We start from the raw sequence: 21,907 nt of genomic DNA on the forward strand, positions 1-21,907 counted from the left end.
CCCCTGCCCTGGCCTCGCCCGCACCAGGAACTGGGAGTGCGGCTTTCTGTGCCAATCCTGTGGCGCCGCAGGCACTGGGGGCTGGCCGTTCGCTCACCCCCTCACTCCAAACCGGTCTGTCCAGCCGTCCATCCCAAGGAGGGGAAGCCTCCTGCCCCACCTCAGCACCCCAAGAAAGCCAGAGTCCAAACGGGTGTAAATAAAAGGGGAAATTTACTTGGAAAAGGGGGCAAAAACGAGGAGGTCAACAGGTGTTGGTGGCGGTGCCAGGGACAGTGGCGGCCTTTCCTGGGCTCAGGCCTCCCCGGCCGCCTCAGGGTGCTTCTGCCGGAGGTGTTTGTCCAGGGTGGCTCGCAGGCCGAAGGGCACATGGCAGTGAGGGCACTCGAAGCGGGTGCTGCCAGGCGTCATGCCGTGCATGCGGCGGTGGCGGTTGAGCTTGCTGCTCTGGGCGCAGGCGTAGTTGCAGAGCTCACAGGTGTAGGGGCGCTCCCCGGTGTGCGAGCGCCGATGCACCGTCAGGTTGCTGCTGTTGGTAAAATGCTTCCCACAGAACTCGCAGCTGCCCCCGGGCCCACGGCTCTTGCCCCCTGACTTGGGCATCTTTTTGGGTGATGCCTTCTGGCTGTTTGCAGGGTCAGTTCTCTGTTCTGCGGTGATGGCTCCCCAAGTGTCTCCACCAGGGCCGGCTTGAGCCCCACTGCCAGGAGCCCCGGGTTCTTGGACACCTGCTGTGGCGGCGGCTCCAGCCCCCTCACCACCGCTGCATGGGAGGGTGCTGGCGGGAGCAGCGGCATGGGCAGCCGGCTCCGGAGGGGCCGCAGAGGCCTGCTCCTGGCTGGTGTCGGCCATGATGGGACTCTGGGGCGGCACCTGCCGGTGGGTCTTCTTGTGGCGGTTGAGCTTGCTGCTTTGGGCGCAGGCATAGGGACACTGGTCGCATGCATAGGGCCGCTCGCCTGTGTGCGAGCGCATGTGCACCTTGAGGTTGCTGAAGGAGCTGAGGGTCTTCTTGCACACGGGACAGGTGGGGCTCCGCCGGGTGAGGCCGCTGCCACTTGCACGGGGGCTCTTGGCCTCAGCTGCTGGCCCCACCACTGCCGACACGGCTGCAGCCACCTCGGCCAGGCCCAGGAGCGGGGCCTCTGGGGCCTCTGATTCTGTCTGGTAGATGGACAGTCCATGGTCCCACTGGGCGTGACGCAGCAGCTTCCAGGCCACTGTGAACTGTTTGCCACAGCGCAGGCAGCTCAAGGCCTTTAGCTCCTCTCGTTCTGGTAAGAAAAAGAGGCAGAGTGTTAGTGCGGAGAGGAAGGAGTCATGGGGGTTGCAGTTCACAGCTGCCAGCTGGACACCTTCTGTGGGACAGGCACTCCTGCAGGGGCCAAGGACTTGGCAGTAACAAGACACACACACTCCGGAAGGACCAGGAAGCTGATGCTCAGAGGAGGAGTGGACACGAAAAATCTGTGGAGTGGGTGCTGAGTACCTGAGGCTTTGTGTTTGAAAACCATTTTTTTTTTTTTGGAGACAGTCTCGCTCTGTCACCTGGGCTGGAGTGCAATGGCTCAATGCAAGCTCTGCCTCCTGGGTTCATGCTATTCTCCCACCTCGGCCTTCTGAGTAGCTGGGATTACAGGCGCCCGCCACCATGCCCGGCTAATTTTTGTATTTTTATTAGAGACAGGGTTTCAACGTGTTAGCCAGGATGGGAAAACCATTTTTTTTAAGACAGTCTCACTCTGTCACCCAGACTAGGGTGCAGTAGTGCAATTTCGGCTCACTGCAACCTCCACCTCCTGGACTCAAACTATTCTCATGCCTCAGCCTCCCGAGTAGTTGGGATTACAGGTGCCCACCACCACACCTGGCTAATTTTTGTATTTTTAGTAGAGATGGGGTTTCACCATATTGGCCAGGCTGGTCTCAAACTCTCCGCCTCAAGTGATCCTCCCACCTTGGCCTCCCAAAGTGCTGGGATTACAGGCGTGAGCCACTGCGCTAGGCCATGTGTTTGAAAACCTTTTGAAAAGTTAGGTTGGCCGGGCGCGGTGGTTCAAGCCTGTAATCCCAATACTTTGGGAGGCCGAGGCAAGCGGATCACGAGGTCAGGAGATCAAGACCATCCTGGCTAACATGGTGAAACCCCGTCTCTACTAAAAGTACAAAAAATTAGCCGGGCCTGTAGTCCCAGCTACTTGGGAGGCTGAGGCAGGAGAATGGCGTGAACCCAGGAGGCGGAGCTTGCAGTGAGCTGAGATTGCGCCACTGCACTCCAGCCCAGGCGACAGAGTGACACTCCGTCTCAAAAAAAAAGTTACGTTAATTCAGTGAGCGCTTCCTACATGCTAGGTGCTGAGCCATGGCTCATAGCCCAGCTTTCCCTCAGGACAGGAAAATAAGATCACCGTTTTCCAGACAGGAAAACTGAGGCACAGAGGCATTTTCCCAGGGCGGCACAGCTTGGAAGGGGTAAAGCTGGGATTTCAATCCAGACTGCTGGGGGAGGGGGAGAGGGCAGAACAGAGGCTTGCTTTTATTTGCTTTAAATTTTTAATTTAGCATTTTTTAAAGAGACGGGGCTCTGCCACGTTGCCCAGGCTATTCTTGAACTTACGGCCTGAAGTAATCCTTTCACCCCAGCCCCTCAAAGTGCTGGGATTACAGGCATGAGCCGCCATGTCCAGCTGGGAACAGAGGTTTTTTAATAAGATTTTTGGTTTAGGCCGGGGGCAGTGGCTCACATCTGTAATCCCAGCACTTTGGGAGGCTGAAGCGGGTGGATCTCTTGAGGTCAGGGGTTTGAAATCAGCCTGGCCAACACGATGAAACCCTGTCTCTACTAAAAATACAAAATAGCCAGGCGTGGTGACGGGCACCTGTAATCCCAGCCACTTGGGAGGTTAAGGCAGGAGAATCGCTTGAACCCAAGAGGCAGAGGTTGCAGTGAGCCAAGATCCTACCACTGCACTCCAGCCTGGGTGACAAAAGCAAGATTCTGTCTCAAAAAAAAAAAAAAAAAAAGGAATTTTGGTTTAATAAAAATAATTTTTAAAGTAATTGAGATAGCTGGGCGTGGTGGCTCATGCCTGTAATTCCAGCACTTCAGGAGGCCGAGACAGGCGGATCACCTGAGGTCAGGATTTTGACACACTAAGCCTGGTCAACATGGTGAAACCCTGTCTCTACCAAAAATACAAAAACTCGCCAGCCATGGTGGTACACGCCTGTAGTCCCAGCTACCTGGAGGGCTGAGGCCGAATCACTTGAACCTGGGAGGCGGAGGTTGCAGTGAGCTGAGATTGTGCCACAGCCTCCAGCATGAGTGACAGAGTAAGACTCCGCCTCAAAATAATAATAATAATAATAATGGGGATAGCTACAGAGAAAGCTTAGTGGCCACATAGTAAACAGGTGGTAGTGACCTGGGTTCCCCACCCTCTACATGGATCTCAAATTGAGAGCCCCCAAACCTGAACTTGGATTTTTATCTGGACCTTCGGGGTACTCTCAGAGGACACTTCCTAACTGAACTAGCCTTTCCATTTTTCAAATTCTAGAGTCTTGGATGAGACAACCTTTGTGATACAACCAGTCCCGGGTCAAGAACACAGGCCTGGCCTGCACTCAAATTCAGACTTCTCTGCTCCCTAGTTGTGTGACCTTGGGCAAGACATAGTCCTCTATGTGCCTCAGTTGCTAGAATTCAGGGACCCTAGAGATCCCCTCCCTTTCAAGAGTGGTTGTGACCTCACTTGGGGAATGGTTGAGAGCTTAGGTCCACATAAGCGCTCAAACTGCAGAGCCTGTGAAACCAAGGTGCCCACGATTCTCCAAGCCCTGCAGTGTTTTGTTCCAGCAATTCTATCACAGACCCTCGCTCCCTCCTCGCTCACTCGCCAGGCCACTCTCCATGCTCCAACTCTAAAGCCGATTCAATCAGTCACAAGCCCCTCCTCTTTCCCACCACCAGACCCTCCCTGGCCCAACCCTAAATAATTCCTTCTCAAAAGTCTCAGGAGGGCAAGGGGTGGGGGCTGGAAATTAGGTTTGGATTAAGCCCTGCAGCCAACACTGACCAAAAGCTCACCAAGGGTCAAGTGCCACGTGAAGGATTTTAATTCCCTCCCAAGAGGAGGAACCCTGGTGTCCAGCCCCGGGGAGCTCGCTCAAACCAGGGGATTCCCACCATGCAGTGCTGGGAGATTCCATCACCAAGGGAAGCCAGAAGCCCCTTCCCTGGCTCGGAACAGTTAGCTGTACTAGCACCTCAATCAGAATTGACAGACAGGAGGAGGTGGCAACCTCCCCATTCCAGCTGGCCTCCACTCCCCATCCCCCCGGCCACTGCCCTCCCCAGAGGTCCCCCCCTACTGCCACCCTGGTCCAGCCACCTGGCCAGTTATTTCTGGCCAAGGGGAAGGAGAAGTGAAACCAGGTTGGGGTGTGTGTGTGGGGGGCAAAATCCCGGGCTAGTCTTCTGGGGCTGGCCACACCCTGTAGGCGGCCCTCCTTCCCTGCCCAACCACCCTTGCCCCCGCCTTCCCACCACCACCACTAGTCCCTGCCCCAGGACGGGCAGGCCCTGGCCACGCCTAGGCTGCACCCGATGGGAAGCGAGAAAGGGGAAGTAGTGCTCAGTGCCCTGCCGTCCAGCCCAGTCCCTCTCCAGCAGGAAGCCCAGCCCTTGAACTTGAGAGGGGGACTGCACCCGGCTTTACTCACCTGAGCCCTGGCCGCGGCTGGGGCCTCTGAAGAGCTGACAGCCCAGCTTCTTGTGGTCCATGAAGGCAGTGATGGCCTCCAACGGGAAGGTCTGCAGGCAGCGGCCGCAGGTCAACAGATCTGGGTGTTTGTCGGTCCAGGGCTGGCGGTCTGCAGGGAGGAAGCGGGTGGTGAGCGTAGGGTGGGGCCAGGATGGGGGCTGAGGGTGCCGAAGGAGAGGGGAAACCGAAGGTCAGAAGGGAGCCTGGGGGGCAGGACGGGGCGAAAGAGATAAGGCAGGGCGAGGGGCCCATGCCCAAAGGGAGGGGTCCCACCCGATGGTCAAAGGTAAGGGAGGGTGGGCCCAGGGCCCGGGGCGCTCACCGGGAAGGTTCGGGGTCAGCGGTGTCCACAGAGTCCACGGGTTCCGCGCGCCGAGGGCGAGAAGGGCGGCCCCGGCGGGCATGGGGCCAGAGGAGTGGTGGGGTTCGCCGCCAAACCGCCCCTCCGAGGACACCTCCTTCGGGGAGAAGGACCCCAGTCTTGGGGCCTGTTGGGACCGCGCGTCTGGCTCGGGCTTGAGTTCGATGACGAGGTCCTGCATTTCCATCTCGTCGTCTGGGTTGGCTGCGGGCGCGGGCTCTACTCGGCGGGGCGCGCTGCCGGCCTTGCGGCGGGACATGAGTCGCGGGCCGGGCGAGCGGGCGAGCAGGCGGGCGGGCGGAGGACGCACGAGCGGAGGACGCGCGGACCGTGCGCGCTCAGGTGAGTGACTGCGGCGACCCACTGCGAACTCTTACACGTGCTGGCCGGGCCCGTGGCTCCGCCTACCAGGGCGGGGCCTGATGGGAGGGGACCGAGCCGCGCAGCTGGGGCCCTGCCGGCGGCCTAACTCAATCTAGGCAGTGCCCCCTGCGCTTGGCTTAGTGACCAAATTTAATCACACCGAATTCCCACAAGGCATTGAAACAGCTATCCCTGATCCCATTTTAGGGCGGGTGAAACTGAGACACGGGATGCCCACACACACCCCCAAGGGAGAAAATAGTCGGTCACGTTTGTTATTAGGTGCTTAATAGTAATCTGGGCTATTTCATTTAATGCATTACAATAAAAATTCATTTTGCAAGCATTCACTGAGTGCCTCCTGTGCGCCAGACTCTGTTTGAAGCACTGGGAATACAGGAGGGAACAAACAGACGTTTGCCTGCACGGAGTTTAGACGGTGGGGGAAGACACTATAAACATAACTATGTAAAATATAGATGGCCTTTGATGATGACCAGTGCCATGGAGCAAAAGAAAGCTGGAAAGGCGGAGAGGGTTACTGGGGTTGAGGGATTCAATTTTCTCCCCTGTGCTGGGAAAGGGCATGGTGGATCTGAGGTTGGAGGGAAGGAAGCCAGCCAGTGGACCTGGGCATTGAGGAATTACAAGGAAAGGGAGAGGCAATACGGGTTGGGAATTGAGTTCAGTGAAAAAATGGGGGCAGATCCAAGCAATATTTTGATCGCTTTAAGGTCTTTTGGTGTTCCTGAGACTGGAGCCTTGGGAGGGTTTTGAGCAGAGGAGGACTGTAATCATACACATCAACTCTGTTCCTAGACCAGAAGTCGCCATTAAAACCAAATAGCCAAGCAGTTCACCTGCCTCCACTCCGCCTCCTTGAACTTCCCTCCCCTAAGCATTTCTCTCTGCTCACTGTTTGAAGTGGCATCAACACCCTGCTCCACCCTCAATCCCTGATGAGTATTCTTTCCTTCCTGTCACCGACCTCATGGCAGTATAGAACTGCTTGTGGACTGTCCTCTCCCCCACCCAATGCAAGCCCCCTGAGGTCAGGGCCAGAATCTGTTCTCCCCCAGCTGTCCCCAGCCCAGATGCTGATTTCAGATGCTGATCTCTTGGAATTCTGCATTGTTATTCAGGTCAGGGCTCCATTGTCCTCCTGAGAGCAGAGGGCCCTGACCAACAGTATCTAAAGTAGCCCCACCCTGCTGAAGGCCTTGCAAATTACACTCCATGACCTCCATCTGTCCCCAGTCCCCTCTTGGATCTCACTTCTCCATCTGTCAAAGGAGGTAGGGCAGGTTGGAACTAGAGGGTTATCTGAGGTGGTTTCTTCAATCCTGCCTCCTCTGATCACCCTTTTTAAAATAAAGTAATTTTTAAATTTTCAAAAAAATTTTGTTTTTAATAGAGACAGGGACTTGCTTTGTTGCCCTGGTTGGTCTGAAACTCATGGCTTGAAGCGATCCTCCTGCTTCAGCGTCCCAAAGTGCTGAGATTACAGATGTGAGACACTGCACTCAGCCTCAGACCACCCAATTTTAAGTTCCATGGAACCCAGCCACCCACTATCCCATTGCCCTTATTTTACTTTTTTTTTTTTTTTTTTGAGATGGAGTTTTACTCTTGTTGCCCAGGCTGGAGTGCAAATGGCACGATCTCAGCTCACTGCAACCTCCACCTCCGGGTTCAAGCGATTCTCCTGCCTGAGCCTCCGGAGTAGCTGGGATTACAGGCGCCCGGCTAATTTTTGTATTTTTAGTAGAGACAGGGTTTCACCATGTTGGCCAGGCTGGTCTCCAACTCCTGACCTCAGGTGATCCACCCGCCTCAGCCTCCCAAAGTGCTGGGATTACAGGCGTGAACCACCGTGCCCGGCCTATTTTATTCTTCATACATCACTTTGATCAAACCCTGAAGGATCTTGTTTACGTATTTGCTCGTTTTACCCTATTCTGTCCCTTCTACCCCCACTAGAACATGGGTTCTAGAAGGCAGGATGGGAGTCTGTTTTGTTCATAAATACAGCCCCTACTCGTTCATAGTTAAGTCCACAAATATTTATTGAGTACCTACTATGTGCCTGATATTCTTTCAACAGATATTTGCAAAGCATCAAATTGTGTACCTGGCACTAGGCCTTGGTGATCTAGTGGAAAGCAAACGCCCACAGGATCCCTGCGTAAATAGGACCCCGCATGGAGAAAGTGAATTCTGACTGGGCCTGGAATAGGGAGATTCATATTCCCCACTCAAGGCCTCAGTTTCCCCCTTTGTAAAATGATACTGCAGGGAGAACTGGAGGACAAAATGACCGCCTCTGATCCAGCCCAGCTACTTTCTTCGTATGCGGCATCTGAAACCATGATCTCCAGGTTTCCTGTAGAGGAGCGGGGGTTCCCATTGGAAGCGAGGGGTAGGAGTGCCTACGTGTAGGGGGATGGGGATGCAAAGACCGAGCTCTGCCCTTAACCCAACAGGGAGGAAGTCTTCCCCTCTCTGAGCCTCAGTTTCTTCCTGCCGCAAATGGGCATCCCAGACGCCCCTAACTCGCAGGCAGGAAGATCGGACCAAAGTGCTCCGCAAAGCCGCGAGCCAGCCCGCGACCACGTGGGGCAGTAGCGGCGGCGCGGGCGGAACCCAGGCTCCGCGGCTCGCGGCCTGCCCGGGCCTCTGCAGCTGGGACGCCGGCGGAAGCGGGGGCGCCAGTAGCCGCGGACCTCGGTGAGTACAGAGTGGTGGGGGGTCGCCGGCAGGTTCCCTCTCCCCGGCCCCAGCTCTGGACGCCTACCCCAGTGCAACGCCCGGAGTAACGGAAAGAGGCAGGACCGCGCCTGCAGCGCCGGCTGGAGGGACGTTCTGGTCCCCAGACGCTAGTATCAGGGACTGTTTGGCGATCGCCGGCTGCGGGAATGCCCCACGCGGGTGGGGTGAGGAGAAGGGAGAAGGCGGAAAACTCCTCCTCCGGAAAATAATAAATGGCCACGATAACAGCAGCATCGGTGGCAGTCATCCCGCTTTACCTGGAGCGGAATCGCTCGGTCTGAGCCAGGAGGTGGGAAGAACGTCCAGTCCGAACGCCCAGGGCGGTGTGGGGAGTGGACGCCTGGGGGCCGGGAGGACCTGCTTAGTATAAGAAAAGGAGAGCAATGGGTGGTCAGGGCGGAATTCAAAGGAAACTGACCGACCCCAGGGGAGAAGGGGAGGGGTGAGATTCTGTGCTTGGGGTTCTGACCTTCTCGGGTGGCCCCATTTAACTAATTTGCATCAAGATTCAGCAGCCGATGGTGTGCGTATGTGTGTCTGTGGACACGTCAGCACCTTGGTTAATTAATTAGGTCTGGTGGCTTCTCAGTTGACAACTCAGCTGGTTCCCCACCCTGGCAATTGTGAAGAGTTGGCCAAATGTTTGTCCACTGAGCTGATCTCTTCTCTGGAGCACCAAGGCTACCAGGAGAGAGGTCTGTGAAACCCTTGCCCCTGCCCTTGACCTAAGTTTTGGGCTCTTGAATGTAAAAGACTAGTTTTGCAAGTCGTGGGGGATGGGCTTGGGCATTTTTCCCTGAAACCTTCGGAAATCCTTGCCTTGGAGACTGAAAGGATAAAGGCCTCTGGGGCCAGGTCACCAGGGAGAATGGATAATGCCTGCCTCTGCCCTCCTGGGCACACCCTGTGTGACCTTTCTTAAACCAGTTTCTTATCAGGTTACACCTTGGCTCCACAGTCTGTCTTTCTGCATGGGGCACAGGGGAGGGCCTGAGTTTGCTCCCTCTTCCTCCACCCTCTAGCTCGCACCAAGGAAATGATTTTTTTTTTTTTTTGAAACAGAGTCTCTGTTGCCCAGGGTGGAGTGCAGAGGGGCGGTCTCCGCTCACTGCCACCTCCGTCTCCCTGGTTCAAGTGATTCTCCTGCCTCAGCCTCCCGCGTAGCTTGGATTACAGGCATGTGCCACCACATCCAGCTATTTTTTTGGTATTTTTAGTAGAGACAGGGTTTTGCCATGTTGGTCAGGATGGTCTCAAACTCCTGACCTCAGGTGATCCGCCCCCCACCCCCAGCCTCCCAAAGTGCTGGGATTACAGGTGTGAACCACTGCACCCAGCCCAAGGAAAGATAAGACCTGCCAGCTTCACTGGCCACTTTACGAAAATGGGGATTGCATCAATATGACCAAATCTCCCTTGTTTTTTTTCTTAATGGAGAATACAAGGCCCCATACTGACCCTCCCTTAATTTCATTTTATCCAGGGATTTAACAGAATTCTTTGGCCACTCTAATCCTCATCTAATTCATTTAGTAAGTACTCACCCTGGAGACTAGGGTGTTTCTCTTGAAACTCAAGTGTTAACCTAGGCTCAGGAAAGACCCTAGGGGCTAGTGAGGCCTGACTAAATTGGAGTGACAGTGGTCAGAGAAATTAAAAAATGCAAGCAGGGCGTGGTGGCGTGGGACTGTAATCCCAGCTTCTCGGAAGGCTGAGGTGGGAGGATATCTTGAGTCCAGGAGTTGGAGATTAGTGTGGGCAATGTAGTGAGACCTCACCTCAAAGTAAATAAATAAGTAAATGTGCTTTTTAAAAAATTAGAAAATGCAAGGCCGGGCACGGTGGCTCATGCCTGTAATCCCAGCACTTTGGGAGGCTGAAGCAGGTGGATCAGGAGTTCGAGACCAGCCTGGCCAACATGGCCAAACCCTGTCTCTACTAAAAATACAAAATTAGCCGGGTGTGGTGGTGCGTGCCTATAGTCCTAGTTACTGGGGAGGCTGAGGCAGGAGAATTACTTGAACCCGGGAGGCGGAGGTTGCAGTGAGCCGAGATCATGCCACTGCACTCCAGCCTGGGTAACAAGAGCCAGACTCTTAAAAAAAAAAAAAAAATTAGGCCGGGCGCGGTGGCTCAAGCCTGTAATCCCAGCACTTTGGGAGGCCGAGACGGGTGAATCACGAAGTCAGGAGATCAAGACCATCCTGGCTAACACGGTGAAACCCCGTCTCTACTAAAAAATACAAAAAACTAGGGCCGGGCGCGGTGGCTCAAGCCTGTAATCCCAGCACTTTGGGAGGCCGAGGCGGGTGGATCACGAGGTCAGGAGATCGAGACCATCCTGGCTAACATGGTGAAACCTCGTCTCTACTAAAAATACAAAAAACTAGCCGGGCGTGGTGGTGGGCGCCTGTAGTCCCAGCTACTCGGAGGCTGAGGCAGGAGAATGGCGTGAACCTGGGAGGCGGAGCTTGCAGTGAGCCGAGATCCCGCCACTGCACTCCAGCCTGGGTGACACAGCGCGAGACTCCGTCTCAAAAAAAAAAAAAAAAAAAAAAAAAAAAACAACTAGCCGGGTGAGGTGGCGGGTGCCTGTAGTCCCAGTTACTTGGGAGGCTGAGGCAGGAGAATGGCGTAAACCTGGGAGGTGGAGCTTGCAGTGAGCTGAGATCTGGCCACTGCGCTCCAGCCTGGGCGACAGAGCCACACTCCCTCTCCTCAAAAAAAAAAAAAAAAAAATTAGAAAATGCAAATATCCCTTAATTCTATTCATGTGGTCTTACCTGTCAGGGAAAAAACAAAACAAAACAAAAAATCCTTGGAGTCTTCTTTGGCTGCTCTTTCCTCAAATTATATATCCCTCATCCTGTCCATCAGCAAGGGCTCTTGACCTTTTTTTTTGTTTTTGTTTTTTTGGAGACGGAGTCTCACTCTGACACCCAGGCTGGAGTACCGTGGCACGATCTCCGCTCACTTCAACCTCCACCCCCTGGTTCAAGCGATTCTTCTGCCTCAGCCTCCCGAGTAGCTGGGATTACAGGAATGCGCTACCATGCCCGGCTAACTTTTGTATTTTTAGTAGAGGCAGGTTTCACCATGTTGACCAGGCTGGTCTCATCCTGACCTCAGGTGATCCACCCACCTCAGCCTCCAAAAGTGCTGGGATTGCAGGCGTGACCCACTGTGCCCAGCCTCGACCTTTCAAACATAGCCCAATCTGACCACTTCTCCCCATTCCCACTGTCCCCAGCCCATCCTAGACACCACCTTCTTCCACCTGGACCCCTACAGTGACCTCCTCATTGCACTCCTAGTGTCTCCCTTCAGTCTCCTTGTTTATTGTCCATGCAGCAGGCAGAGGATCCTGAGGACCCTAAGCCAGATCCTGTCCGTCCTTCACTCAGAACTGTCCAGTAGCTTCAGTCTCAGAGTAGAGACCCGAATTGTCATCACAGCCCACAAGGCGCTCTCTCTGTTCCTGTTGCCACCTCCTCCACACTGGCCTCCTTGCTACGCCCCAAAGCCACCCTTTCCATGATCTTTGCATTTTGCTTTTCGCTCTGATTGGAATCTCCACATGGCTCCATTCCTAATTTCATTCAGGTCTATGCTCAAATGTAATCTCATCCTAGGGATCTTTCTTGGGCTCCCTTGAAACTACCCCATGTCCCCCAGGCTGGTCAGATGTCTCCTCTGGACTCCTTTATTCCAGCCCTGCTCACTCTGGGTCATCACTGCCTGAGGACAGGTCTGTGTCCCCTATTGGACTATGAGCCCACAAGGGCGGAACTGTGCTGTGTCAGTCCTAGATGTGTTTCCAAGACTGCCCAGCGTGGGTCATGCACACAGCAGGCACTCACATGATGTGCTGATAATGCTGGATAATGTGGATGAGTGAATTTTTTTTTTTTTTTTTTTTTTTTGAGACAGGGTCTCATACTCTTGTCAGTCAAGCTGGAGTGCAGTGGCACAGTTACAGCTCACTACAGCCTCCACCTACTGGGCTCAAGCGATCCCCTCACCTCTGTCTCCTTAGTAGCTGGGACTCCAGTCGCACACCACCCATGCCCAGCTAATTTTTTTTTTTTTTTTTTGTAGAGATGGGGTTTTGCTCCATTGCCCAGGCTGGTCTTGAACTTCTGTGCTAAAGCAGTTTTCCAGCCTCAGCCTCCCAAAGTGCTGGGATTATAGTTGTAAGCCACCGCACCTGGCTAGAAAACTTTCCTTTGGTGCATAAAAATGATAGAAAATTCAAATTTCAGTCCCAGTAAGTAAGGTTTTGTTGGAGAACAGCCATGTTCATTTGTTTCCATATTCTCTATGAGTGCTATTGTGCTACTTGGCAGAGCTGAGCAGTGACAGTAAAATACTTTACAGAGAAGGTTCACAGACCTCTGCTATATATTTTGCCAAGAAGAAAAATAAAATAAAGTTAAAATAAAAACAATTTTGCTGGCCGGGCGCGGCAGCTTACACTTGTAATCCCAGCACTTTGGGAGGCCGAGCGGGGTGGGCAGGGCGGGTCACCTGAGACCAGGAGATGGAGACCAGCCTGGCCAACATGGTGAAGCCCCATCTCTACTAAAATACAAAAATTAGCCAGGCGTGGTGGCGTGTGCCTGTAACCCCAGCTACTCAGAAGGCTGAGGCAGGAGAATCGCTTGAACCCGGGAGGTAGAGGTTGCAGTGAGCCAAGATCGCCCCACTGCACTCCAGTCTCGGTGATAGAGTGAGACTCTGTCTCAAAAAGAATTTTGCCAAGGAAGATTCTATTTGGGCCACCTGTGGGCATGTGAGATCAGTAAGATATGGCAGCTAATTATGCAGAGTGGGTGATGAGGTTTAGATACCTCACAGGGAGCGCTCTTTTTAACATTTTCTTTCTTTCTTTTTTTTTTTTTTTGTGAGACAGGGTCTCACTCTTCTCAGGCTGGAGTACAGTGGTGCAATCATATCTCACTGCAGCCTCAACCTCCTTGGGCGCACTAGATCCTCCCATCTCAGCCTCCTGAGTAGCTAGGACTACAGGAGCGTACCCTTTGCCCGGCTAATTTTTCTATTTTTTTCTAGAGATGGGATTTTGCTATGTCGCCCAGGCTGGTCTCAAACTCCTGGGCTGAAGTGATCCACCTGCCTTAGCCTCCCAAAGTGCTGGAATTACAGGCATGAGCCACCTCGTGCCCAGCTGCCTCTTCCTTTCTAAAATTAAAATTTAGTGGCCGGGCGTGGTGGCTCAGGGCCTGTAATCCCAGCACTTTGGGAGGCCGAGGCAAAAGGATCGCTTGAGCCCAGACTGGAGACCAGCCTTGGCAATATAGTGAGACTTCATCTCTATAAAATAAAGTTAATTAAAATTTTTATTTATTTGTTTATTTATTTATTTGAGACAGAGTCTTGCTCTGCTGTCCAGGCTGGAGTGCAGTGGCATGACCTTGACTGCAGCCTCTGGCTCGCAGGTTCAAGTGATTCTTATGCCTCAGCCTCCTGAGTAACTGGGATTACAGGCATGTGCCACCATGCCTGGCTATTTTGGGGGCATTTGTTTGTTTTTGAGATGGGGTCACGGTCTGTTGCCCAGACTGGAGTGCAGTGGCGCAATATCTCAGCTCACTGCAACCTCTGCCTCCCGGGTTCAAGCGAGTCTCCTGCCTCAGCCTCCTGAGTAGGCGGGATTACAGGAGCCCACCACCATGCCCGGCCCAGCTAATTTTATTTATTTATTTATTTTTCGAGACAGCATTTCACTCTTGTTGCCTAGGCTGGAGTGCAATGGCGCAATCTCAGCTCACCGCAACCTCTGCTTCCCAAGTTCAAGTGATTCTCCTGCTTCAGCCTCCCAAGTAGCTGGGATTACAGGCATGCACCACCAGGCTAATTTTATATTTTTAGTAAAGTTGGGGTTTCTCCATGTTGGTCAGGCTAGTCTTGACCTCAGGTGATCTACCCACCTTGGCCTCCCAAAGTGCTGGGCTCACGGGCGGGAACCACTGCGCCCAGCCTATGTGCATGTCTTCTATAGCCATCTTTATTCCTTCCTCCCTCTTTGTGACCTGTTTGTCTGCATCAGTGTTTCATCTGGGGCTATCAGGAGACGTCTGACAATTCATGGAGACGTTTTTCAAAAAAACATTGTATTGAGATGCAATTCACATTCACCAGTTCACTGTTCACCAGTGGTGACATTTTTGGCTGTCATAACTTGAAGAGGGGATGCTACTGGTATCTATTAATAGGGGGCAGAGGCCAGGATGCTGCTTAAACCCTACACCTATGCATTGGACAGGCCCCACAACACAGCAGATAATTATCTAGCCCCAAATGTCAATAGTGTCCAGATTGAGTAGCCCTGGTTCACATCCTTGGCCTATCTGCAGGGTCCTGTCTTGCAAGGAGCTCATAGTTCATGTGCAGAGACAGGAAGAGCCTAATAAGAAAAAGGACAATTTAGGCCAGGCACAGTGACTCACACCTGTAATCCCACCATTTTGGGAGGCTGAGGTGGGCGGATCACTTGAGGTCAGGAGTTGGAGACCAGCCTGACCAACATGGTGAAACCCTGTCTCTACTAAAAATACAAAAAGTAGCTAGACATGGTAGTGTGTGTCTGTAGTCCCAGCTTCTCGGGAGACTGAGGCACAAGAATCTCTTGAACCCGGGAGACAGAGGTTGCAGTTAGCCAAGGTGGCGCCACTGTACTCCAGCCTGGGCGACAGAGTGAGACTGTCTCCAAAAAAGAAAGAAAAAGGACAATTTCAGTCACCTCCCTTCTGTGCCTGGCCCCAGGGTCCTGGGTACCCAACGCTTGTCACTCAGCTCAGTTAGTCCTCACTAGGCTTTAGAGAGGAGAGGCCCACCACAGGGAGTGGTGAGGAGAGCCACAGGGAGTGGTACAGCTGCTAAAACGTACGTCCTCCTCTCTCAGGTCTGTACCCACAAGGCTGGCATTTCCCTATATGTGTTTGACATCATAGCATAGTGCTTCATATGTTGCAGACATGTGCCAGACATCATAGGTTAGTTAGGTCATTGAGTCCCCATGCCAGCCCTGTGAGTTAGAGCTCTGTTTTACAGATGGGGAAACAGAGCACAGATTAGTCAAGCTGTTTAACCCCAGGTCACACAGCAATACTAACAATAAGAGCAGTTCACTATTATGGAGAACCTAGTATGTGCCAGGCCCTGTCTGGCAGGAGCCTGTTGAATCCTAATAACAGCATAGGCAGCAATTGGGGCTATTTTTCCATACAATGGAAGAGAAAGCTGTCTCTTACTGAGGTCTCATAGCCAAACCAGCCTGGGATCTCCACTCTTCATTTATTTTGTTGTTTGTTTGTTTTTTTTGAGAGGAGTCTTGCTCTGTCACCCAGGTTGGAATGCAGTGGTGAGATCTCGGCTCACTGCAACCCCTGCCTCCCGGGTTCAAGCAATTCTCCTGCCTCAGCCTCCTGAGTAGGTGGGATTACAGGCATGTGCCACCATGCCTAGCTAAATTTCGTATTCTTAGTAGAGATGGGATTTCACCATGTTGACCAGGCTGGTCTCGAACTCTTGACCTTGTGATCCACCTGCTTTAGACTCTCAAAGTGCTGGGATTACAGGCGTGAGCCATCGTGCCCGGCCAATGTTTGTTTTTGAGACAGAGTATTGCTCTGTTGCCCAGGCTGGAGTACAGCGGCACGACCTCCGATCACTGCAACCTCTGCCTCCCGGGTTCAAGTGATTCTCCTGCCTCAGGCTCCCCAAGTGGCTGGGATTACAGGCATGCGCCACCACATCCGGCTAATTTTTGTATTTTAGTAGAGACAGGGTTTTATTATGTTGGCCAGGCTGCTCTCGAACTCCTGACCTCTAGTGATCCTCTAGCCTCAGCCCCTAAAGTGCTGGGATTACAGGCGTGAACCACCATGCCCGGCCCATTCATGAATTCTCATTGGTCTCTATGGCAGGCAGTTTTCTGGGGGCTGGAGATCCAGCAGTGGGAAAAGCAAGGTGGCCACCTTGAAGCTTACGGAGGGAAAGGCGATGCAGGCAGATACAGGGAACCGAAAGTGCAAGGGCCCAAGAAGGGACTGCCAGGCATCGTGCCTGAGAATCAGCGAGGAGGCCTGTGTGGCTGGGGTGGGGAGAGCAAGCGTGGTACACCACGAGGGTGCCGGCAGGATCCAGAGCTCACAGGGTCAGCAGGGCTGTGGTGAGGACTTTGACTTTGTCTCTGAGCAAGACAGAAGCCACAAGAGGGCTCTGAGCAGAGAAGACATGTGATCTGACTCGGGCATTGACAAACAGGGTGTGGGTTGTAGACTGGGGGTGGTGAAGGTGGAAGCCAGGGTCCCAGAGGGGAGTTCACTACAGTACTCTAGGCAGGAAGCGTCTGTGACGGCAGCAGAATGCTGGCACTGGAAGAAGTGAGAAGTGTTAGGTTGTGAATAAATAAATGTGTGTGTGTGTGTATATTTCTTTTTTCTTTCTTTCTTTTTTTTTTTTTTTTTTTTGAGACAAAGTCTTGCTCTGTCACCCAGGCTGGAATACAATGGCGCCATCTGGGCTCACTGCAACATCCGCCTCCCAGGTTCAAGCGATTCTCCTGCCTCAGCCTCCTGAATAGCTGGGATTACAGGTGCCTGCCACCATGCTTGACTAATTTTTGTAGTTTTAGTAGAGATGGGGTTTTGCCATGTTGGCCAGGGTGGTCTTGAACTCTTGACTTCAAGTGATCTGCCCACCTCTGCCTCCCAAAGTGCTGGGATTACAGGTGTGAGACACTCCTTCCAGCCTTATACATTTTTTTTTCTCAGCCTTTCTTTGTCTTTTATGACTTTAATATATATATATATATTTATTTGAGACAGAGTCTTGCTTTGTTGCCCAGGCTGGAGTGCTGTGGTGCAATTTCGGCTCACTGCAAGCTCCACCTCCCGGGTTCATGCCATTCTCCTGCCTTAGCCTCCTGAGTAGCTGGGATTACAGGCCCCGCCACCACACCCGTCTAATTTTTTGTATTTTTGGTAGAGATGGGGTTTCACCTTGTTAGCCAAGATGGTCTCGATCTCCTGACCTTTTGATCCAGCCGCCTTGGCCTCCCAAAGTGCTGGGATTACAGGCGTGAGCCACCGTGCCTGGCCATGACTTTAATATTTTTGAAAAGCCCAGGTTAGTTGGGCTGTTTTTGTTTTTTCTAAGACAAAGTCTCACTCTTGCCCAGGCTGGAGTGCAGTGGCGCGATCATAGCTCACTGCAGCTTCAACCTTCCAGGGCTCCAGTGATTCTCTTACCTCAGTCTTCTGAGTAGCTGGGACTTACATGAGTACATTGTCATGCCTGGCTAATAGTTTTTATTTTTAGTAAAGACAAGGTCTTACCATGATGCCCAGGCTGGTCTTGAACTCCTGAACGCAAGCAATCCTCTCACCTCGGCCTCCCGAAGTGCTGGGATTATAGGTGTGAGCCACCATGCCTGTCCCCGTTGTCCTTGTTTGGCCCAGAGGCTGGAAGATCACTTGAGGCCAGGAGTTGGAGAACAGCCTCGGCAACATAGTGAGACCCTGTCTCTTTAAGAAGAAAAAAAGGAATAACACAGAAGTGGTGCCCTGTCCTTCTTAGTGTCCCATTCCTGGAGATGTTGGCTTTGATCACTAAGTTAAGGGGGTGCGTACCAGGTTCCTCCACTATAAATTTGTGTTTGCCCCTTACAGTGAATGAATATCTTATGAGTCTGTTAATACTATGTAGCTACCTTATACTTCATCTAACTCCCATCCGTGTTTTTTTTTTTTTTTTTTTTTTTGACACAGAGTCTCACTCTGTCACCCAGGCTGGAGTGCTGTGGTGCGATCTCCGCCCACTGCAGCCTCTGCCTTTTGGGTTCAAATGATTCTCCTGCCTTAACCTCCCAAGTAGCTGGGACTACAGGCACATGCCACCACACCCAGCTAATTTTTGTATTTTTGGTAGAGGCGGCGTTTCGCCTCTACCAGCATGTTGGCCAGGCTGGTCTGGAATTCCTGACCTCAAGTGATTCGCCCACCTTGGCCTCCCAAAGTTCTGGGATTACAGGTGTGAGCCACTGCACCCGGCCCTATCCACACATTTTTACATCTATTCCTTTTATATTTATTTACTTGCCAGTCTACAGTAAGGATTATATTTTTCTTCTCTTCCTTATTCATTTATTTATTATCAGTATGGATTATGGATTTCTGTTTTACCCAGTGGGTTATAATCTGTCACTAACATTATTGTATTCAAATAATTCCAGATTTGGCCACTTGGAGACCTTTCAAGCTAGCTCCTGTGTGAGTGGGAGTCTATCTAGAATATAGAATTTCCTGATGGATTGGATGGGTTGTGTGTGAGAGAAAGGTGGGGTTTGTTCTCTTTTTTAAGAGACAGCATCTCACTCTGTCACCCAAGCTGGAGTGCAGTTGCACGATTACGGCTCACTGCAGTCTCCATCTCCTGGGCTCAACTAATCCTTCTCCCTCAGCCTCCTGAGTAGCCCAACTAATGTAAAATAATTTTTTTTTTTTTTGTAGAAATGTGATTTCACTATATTGCCCAGCCTGGTCTCAAACTCCCGGCTTCAAAGTGATCCTCCTGCCTTGGCCTCCCAAAGTGCTGGGATTACAGGCATGAGCCACCATGCCTGGCCGGGTTCATCTTTTGGCAAATATTTATTGCCTGGAAGTTGAGATAAAGCTGTTTTAAAAGCAGACAAAGGTCTTTACCTTCATGGGGCTCATGTTTTTGTGCATGTGACACTTTGTTTCTGATCCAAGCCACTGGGGATTGATGGCACAGATTTTAGCGAGGTGGATCGGTTTGGGACAGGTGAAGTGGAGCTGCCTAGGTAGACCAGCCTCTGCTTCCACTCCTCCCTCCTCCATTAGCCCCTTGCTTACCATGTAATGACTTCCTGCCCTTTTTCTTCACTCAACAGCCAAGACAATGCAAACTCCAGTGACCATTCCTGTACCTGTGCTCCGGCTGCCCCGGGGCCCCGATGGCTTCAGCCGTGGCTTTGCCCCTGATGGACGCAGAGCCCCCCTGAGGCCAGAGGTTCCTGAAATCCAGGAGTGTCCCATAGCTCAAGAATCCCTGGAATTCCAGGAGCAGCGGGCCCGAGCCGCCCTTCGGGAGCGTTACCTCCGCAGCCTGCTGGCCATGGTGGGTCGTCAGGTGAGCTTCACGTTGCACGAGGGTGTGCGTGTGGCCGCCCACTTCGGAGCCACCGACCTGGATGTGGCCAACTTTTACGTGTCACAGCTGCAGACTCCCATAGGTGTGCAAGCAGAGGCGCTGCTCCGATGTAGTGACATTATTTCATACACCTTCAAGCCATAGAGACATTGTGTTCACTTTTCTGCTTGAGGCTGAGCCACTGTATCCCAGGCCTCCCAATGTTCCCGAGCCAGGAACTCTGGGCCCCACGGAGTTATGAGCTCCCTTGGAATTTTCAGCCAAGCTTTAAGCAAGTCTGGACTCCTGAGACCTCCTGGGTCTAGTCAGTAAAATTCTGCAACTCTAGGGATTCTAAGATCCCACTGGAAGGCATGCTCTACCTCACAGAACTCTGAACCCTACAGAAAGATGGGCCTGCTGCCATTTCTTGAAGACCAGGGCATCGGGGTGGGGTGATAAAGGAGACAACCTGCACAGGGGGGCGTTATTAAAGAGGCTGCAAAGTTCAGCCACCCTGAAGATACTCCCCAGTGCTCCTCTGCTGCTAAAGAACCAGTTACCCCAGGAAAATTCGACTCCTGTTTTTCTTTCTTTAATTAAGTATACCCACGGGGATGGAATAATCTTTAGGAGCTGGTAGGGTGGTTGTCCCAGGGCTGAATCCAGTGGAGCTGGGCCAAGTAGGACAGGAGCCCAGATAAAGGTGTAGGGGCTGCAGGGCCGCAAGTCTCCTGGAAATGCTGGAGTGACCGGAATGCCGGGATTGGGAGATTAGGATTTGATTTCATTTTGGGGCGGGCGGTGGCTCGTGTTGGGTCACGTGGTCGTGCCCAAGCGCTCCTCCTGTTGCCCCACCTGTGGTTGCTGTGGACTGCACACGACAGCAGATTCGCTGTCCCCTCGTTGGAGGCGAATGGTCGGATCCCGAGTGGCGGCGCCCCTGACAAAAGGCCGAGGAATCGCGATCAGAGTGCAACTTCATCCCCCTCCTCTTTTCTCTCCAGCCTTGTAGCTTGGCCGTTCACATCACGCGCTTCACTAAGCCCCCTGTCACTAGTAACCTTTCAGGGCATTGTTTAAAAAGAAAGCAGTTTCTGTCCCCTTCTGTAGTTCCCTTAAATTCAGGATGTAAGCGAAGCCTTCCATTAAGTAAAGGTGAGCGTCGTTTTGTCTCAGTCGCGAAAGTGCGGCGGCCGATGATGAACCGCGCCAGGAGCAACCTCAGCTGCCATCAGTCGGTTCGCTACGCTTAGCTCTCGAGTTGCCTTGGCGACGACGCGGCTCGCTCCGCGCAGTCCCCTTTTATGGTTTCAGCCCCGCCTCCTTCATTTTGCCGGGTGCGCTTGGGAAAGCGTGGCGAAAGTGCGGCGGCGAATGTCAAGCGTTGGGTCTGAGCCTAGGGGTGTGGCTTGAGCTCGCGCTGGTTTGTTCTTGCCTCGGTGACCCACCAGCCTTGTCACCCAGGATTTGGGTTGGCAGATTCGTCTCTCGCCTTTGGAATTTCTATCTTCTCCTAGGTTTTGTTTTTTAAAATCAGGCCTATGATACCGTTCATGGGCTCGTATTTATTTTAGCATTGCTCATGGGCTCATACTTATTTTAGTATTGTGATTTAAGTTGTATTTTATGCAACTACCCCTATACAGAGAGCTGTTGATGTAACTGCAGCGAGCAAATGGAAGACTGGAGACTACCGAAGAGGCCGAGGCTTCGTCTCCAGAGGAACCCTCTCTGTCAGCATCCATCAGCTGTACTCATATATTGAATGCAGCTCCTATCCGCCTTTCTTTTCGACTTCTTTATGCCGTTACCACTCTTCATCAGTCTAACCTCAGTGTTTTCATTCTTTCCTTTTTTTTTTTTTTTGAGACAGCGTCTTGCTCTGTCGCCCAGACGGGAGTGCAGTGGCACAATCTCGGCTCACTGCAAGCTCCGTCGTCTCCCGGGTTCACGCCATTCTCCTGCCTCAGCCTCCCGAGTAGCTGGGACTACAGGCGACCGCCACCACGCCTGGCTAATTTTTTGTAATTTTAGTAGAGAGGGGGGTTTCACCGTGTTAGCCAGGATGGTCTCGATCTTCTGACCTCGTGTTCCGCCCGCCTTGGCCTCCCGAAGTGCTGGGATTGCAGGCGTGAGCCCCCGCGCCCGGCCCATTTCTTTCCTTTCGTTGAGACAGGGTCTCGCTATGTCTACCAGGTCGTAGTGCAGGGGCGCGATCAGTGCAGCGTCAACCTGCCGGGCTCAAGTGATCTTCCCACCTCCCAAGTAGCTGGAACTACAGTCTCCCGTAACCAGACCCTGCTAATTTTTAAATTTTTTGTAGAGATGGGGCCTTGCTATGTTGCCCAGGCTGGTCTCGAACTCCGGACTCACGCGATCTTCCTGCCTCAGCCTCCCAAAGTGCTGGGATTATAGGCGTGAGCCGCCGCGCCCCGCCAGGTGTTTTCATTTCTAAGCACTCCATTTCCCT

The 21,907-nt window shown here is 52.6% G+C and overlaps 2 protein-coding genes across 8 annotated transcripts; one reads left to right on the top strand and one right to left on the bottom strand.

Moving 5' to 3' along the window:
* Positions 1-196: 196 nt before the first annotated feature.
* On the bottom strand, positions 197-19,478 carry ZNF296 (zinc finger protein 296). Of its 2 annotated transcripts, XM_025366364.1 has the most exons (4): positions 19,158-19,478; positions 5,089-5,877; positions 4,726-4,875; positions 197-1,274 (listed from the first exon to the last, which is right to left on the bottom strand). In XM_025366364.1, exons 2-4 carry the CDS (start codon positions 5,384-5,386, stop codon positions 295-297), a joined length of 1,428 nt encoding a protein of 475 aa, XP_025222149.1. In that variant the 5' UTR covers positions 5,387-5,877; positions 19,158-19,478; the 3' UTR covers positions 197-294. The 2 variants fall into 2 exon arrangements, 1 of the variants encoding a protein (XP_025222149.1); XR_003116827.1 differs by lacking the exons at positions 197-1,274; positions 4,726-4,875; positions 5,089-5,877 and adding an exon at positions 14,368-14,683.
* GEMIN7 (gem nuclear organelle associated protein 7) lies at positions 4,542-20,007 on the top strand. Of its 6 annotated transcripts, none has more exons than XM_025366376.1 (3): positions 4,542-4,835; positions 8,832-8,954; positions 19,196-20,007. In XM_025366376.1, the coding sequence occupies exon 3, from the start codon at positions 19,204-19,206 to the stop codon at positions 19,597-19,599; it is 396 nt and encodes a 131-aa protein (XP_025222161.1). In that variant the 5' UTR covers positions 4,542-4,835; positions 8,832-8,954; positions 19,196-19,203; the 3' UTR covers positions 19,600-20,007. The 6 variants fall into 6 exon arrangements, with proteins under 6 accessions (XP_025222161.1, XP_025222158.1, XP_025222157.1 ...); XM_025366372.1 differs by lacking the exon at positions 4,542-4,835 and adding an exon at positions 8,200-8,315; XM_025366374.1 differs by lacking the exon at positions 4,542-4,835 and adding an exon at positions 8,205-8,217.
* Positions 20,008-21,907: the final 1,900 nt, after the last annotated feature.

Source organism: Theropithecus gelada, chromosome 19 (genome assembly GCF_003255815.1).
Source record: "Theropithecus gelada isolate Dixy chromosome 19, Tgel_1.0, whole genome shotgun sequence".
NCBI classification, from domain to species: domain Eukaryota; kingdom Metazoa; phylum Chordata; class Mammalia; order Primates; family Cercopithecidae; genus Theropithecus; species Theropithecus gelada.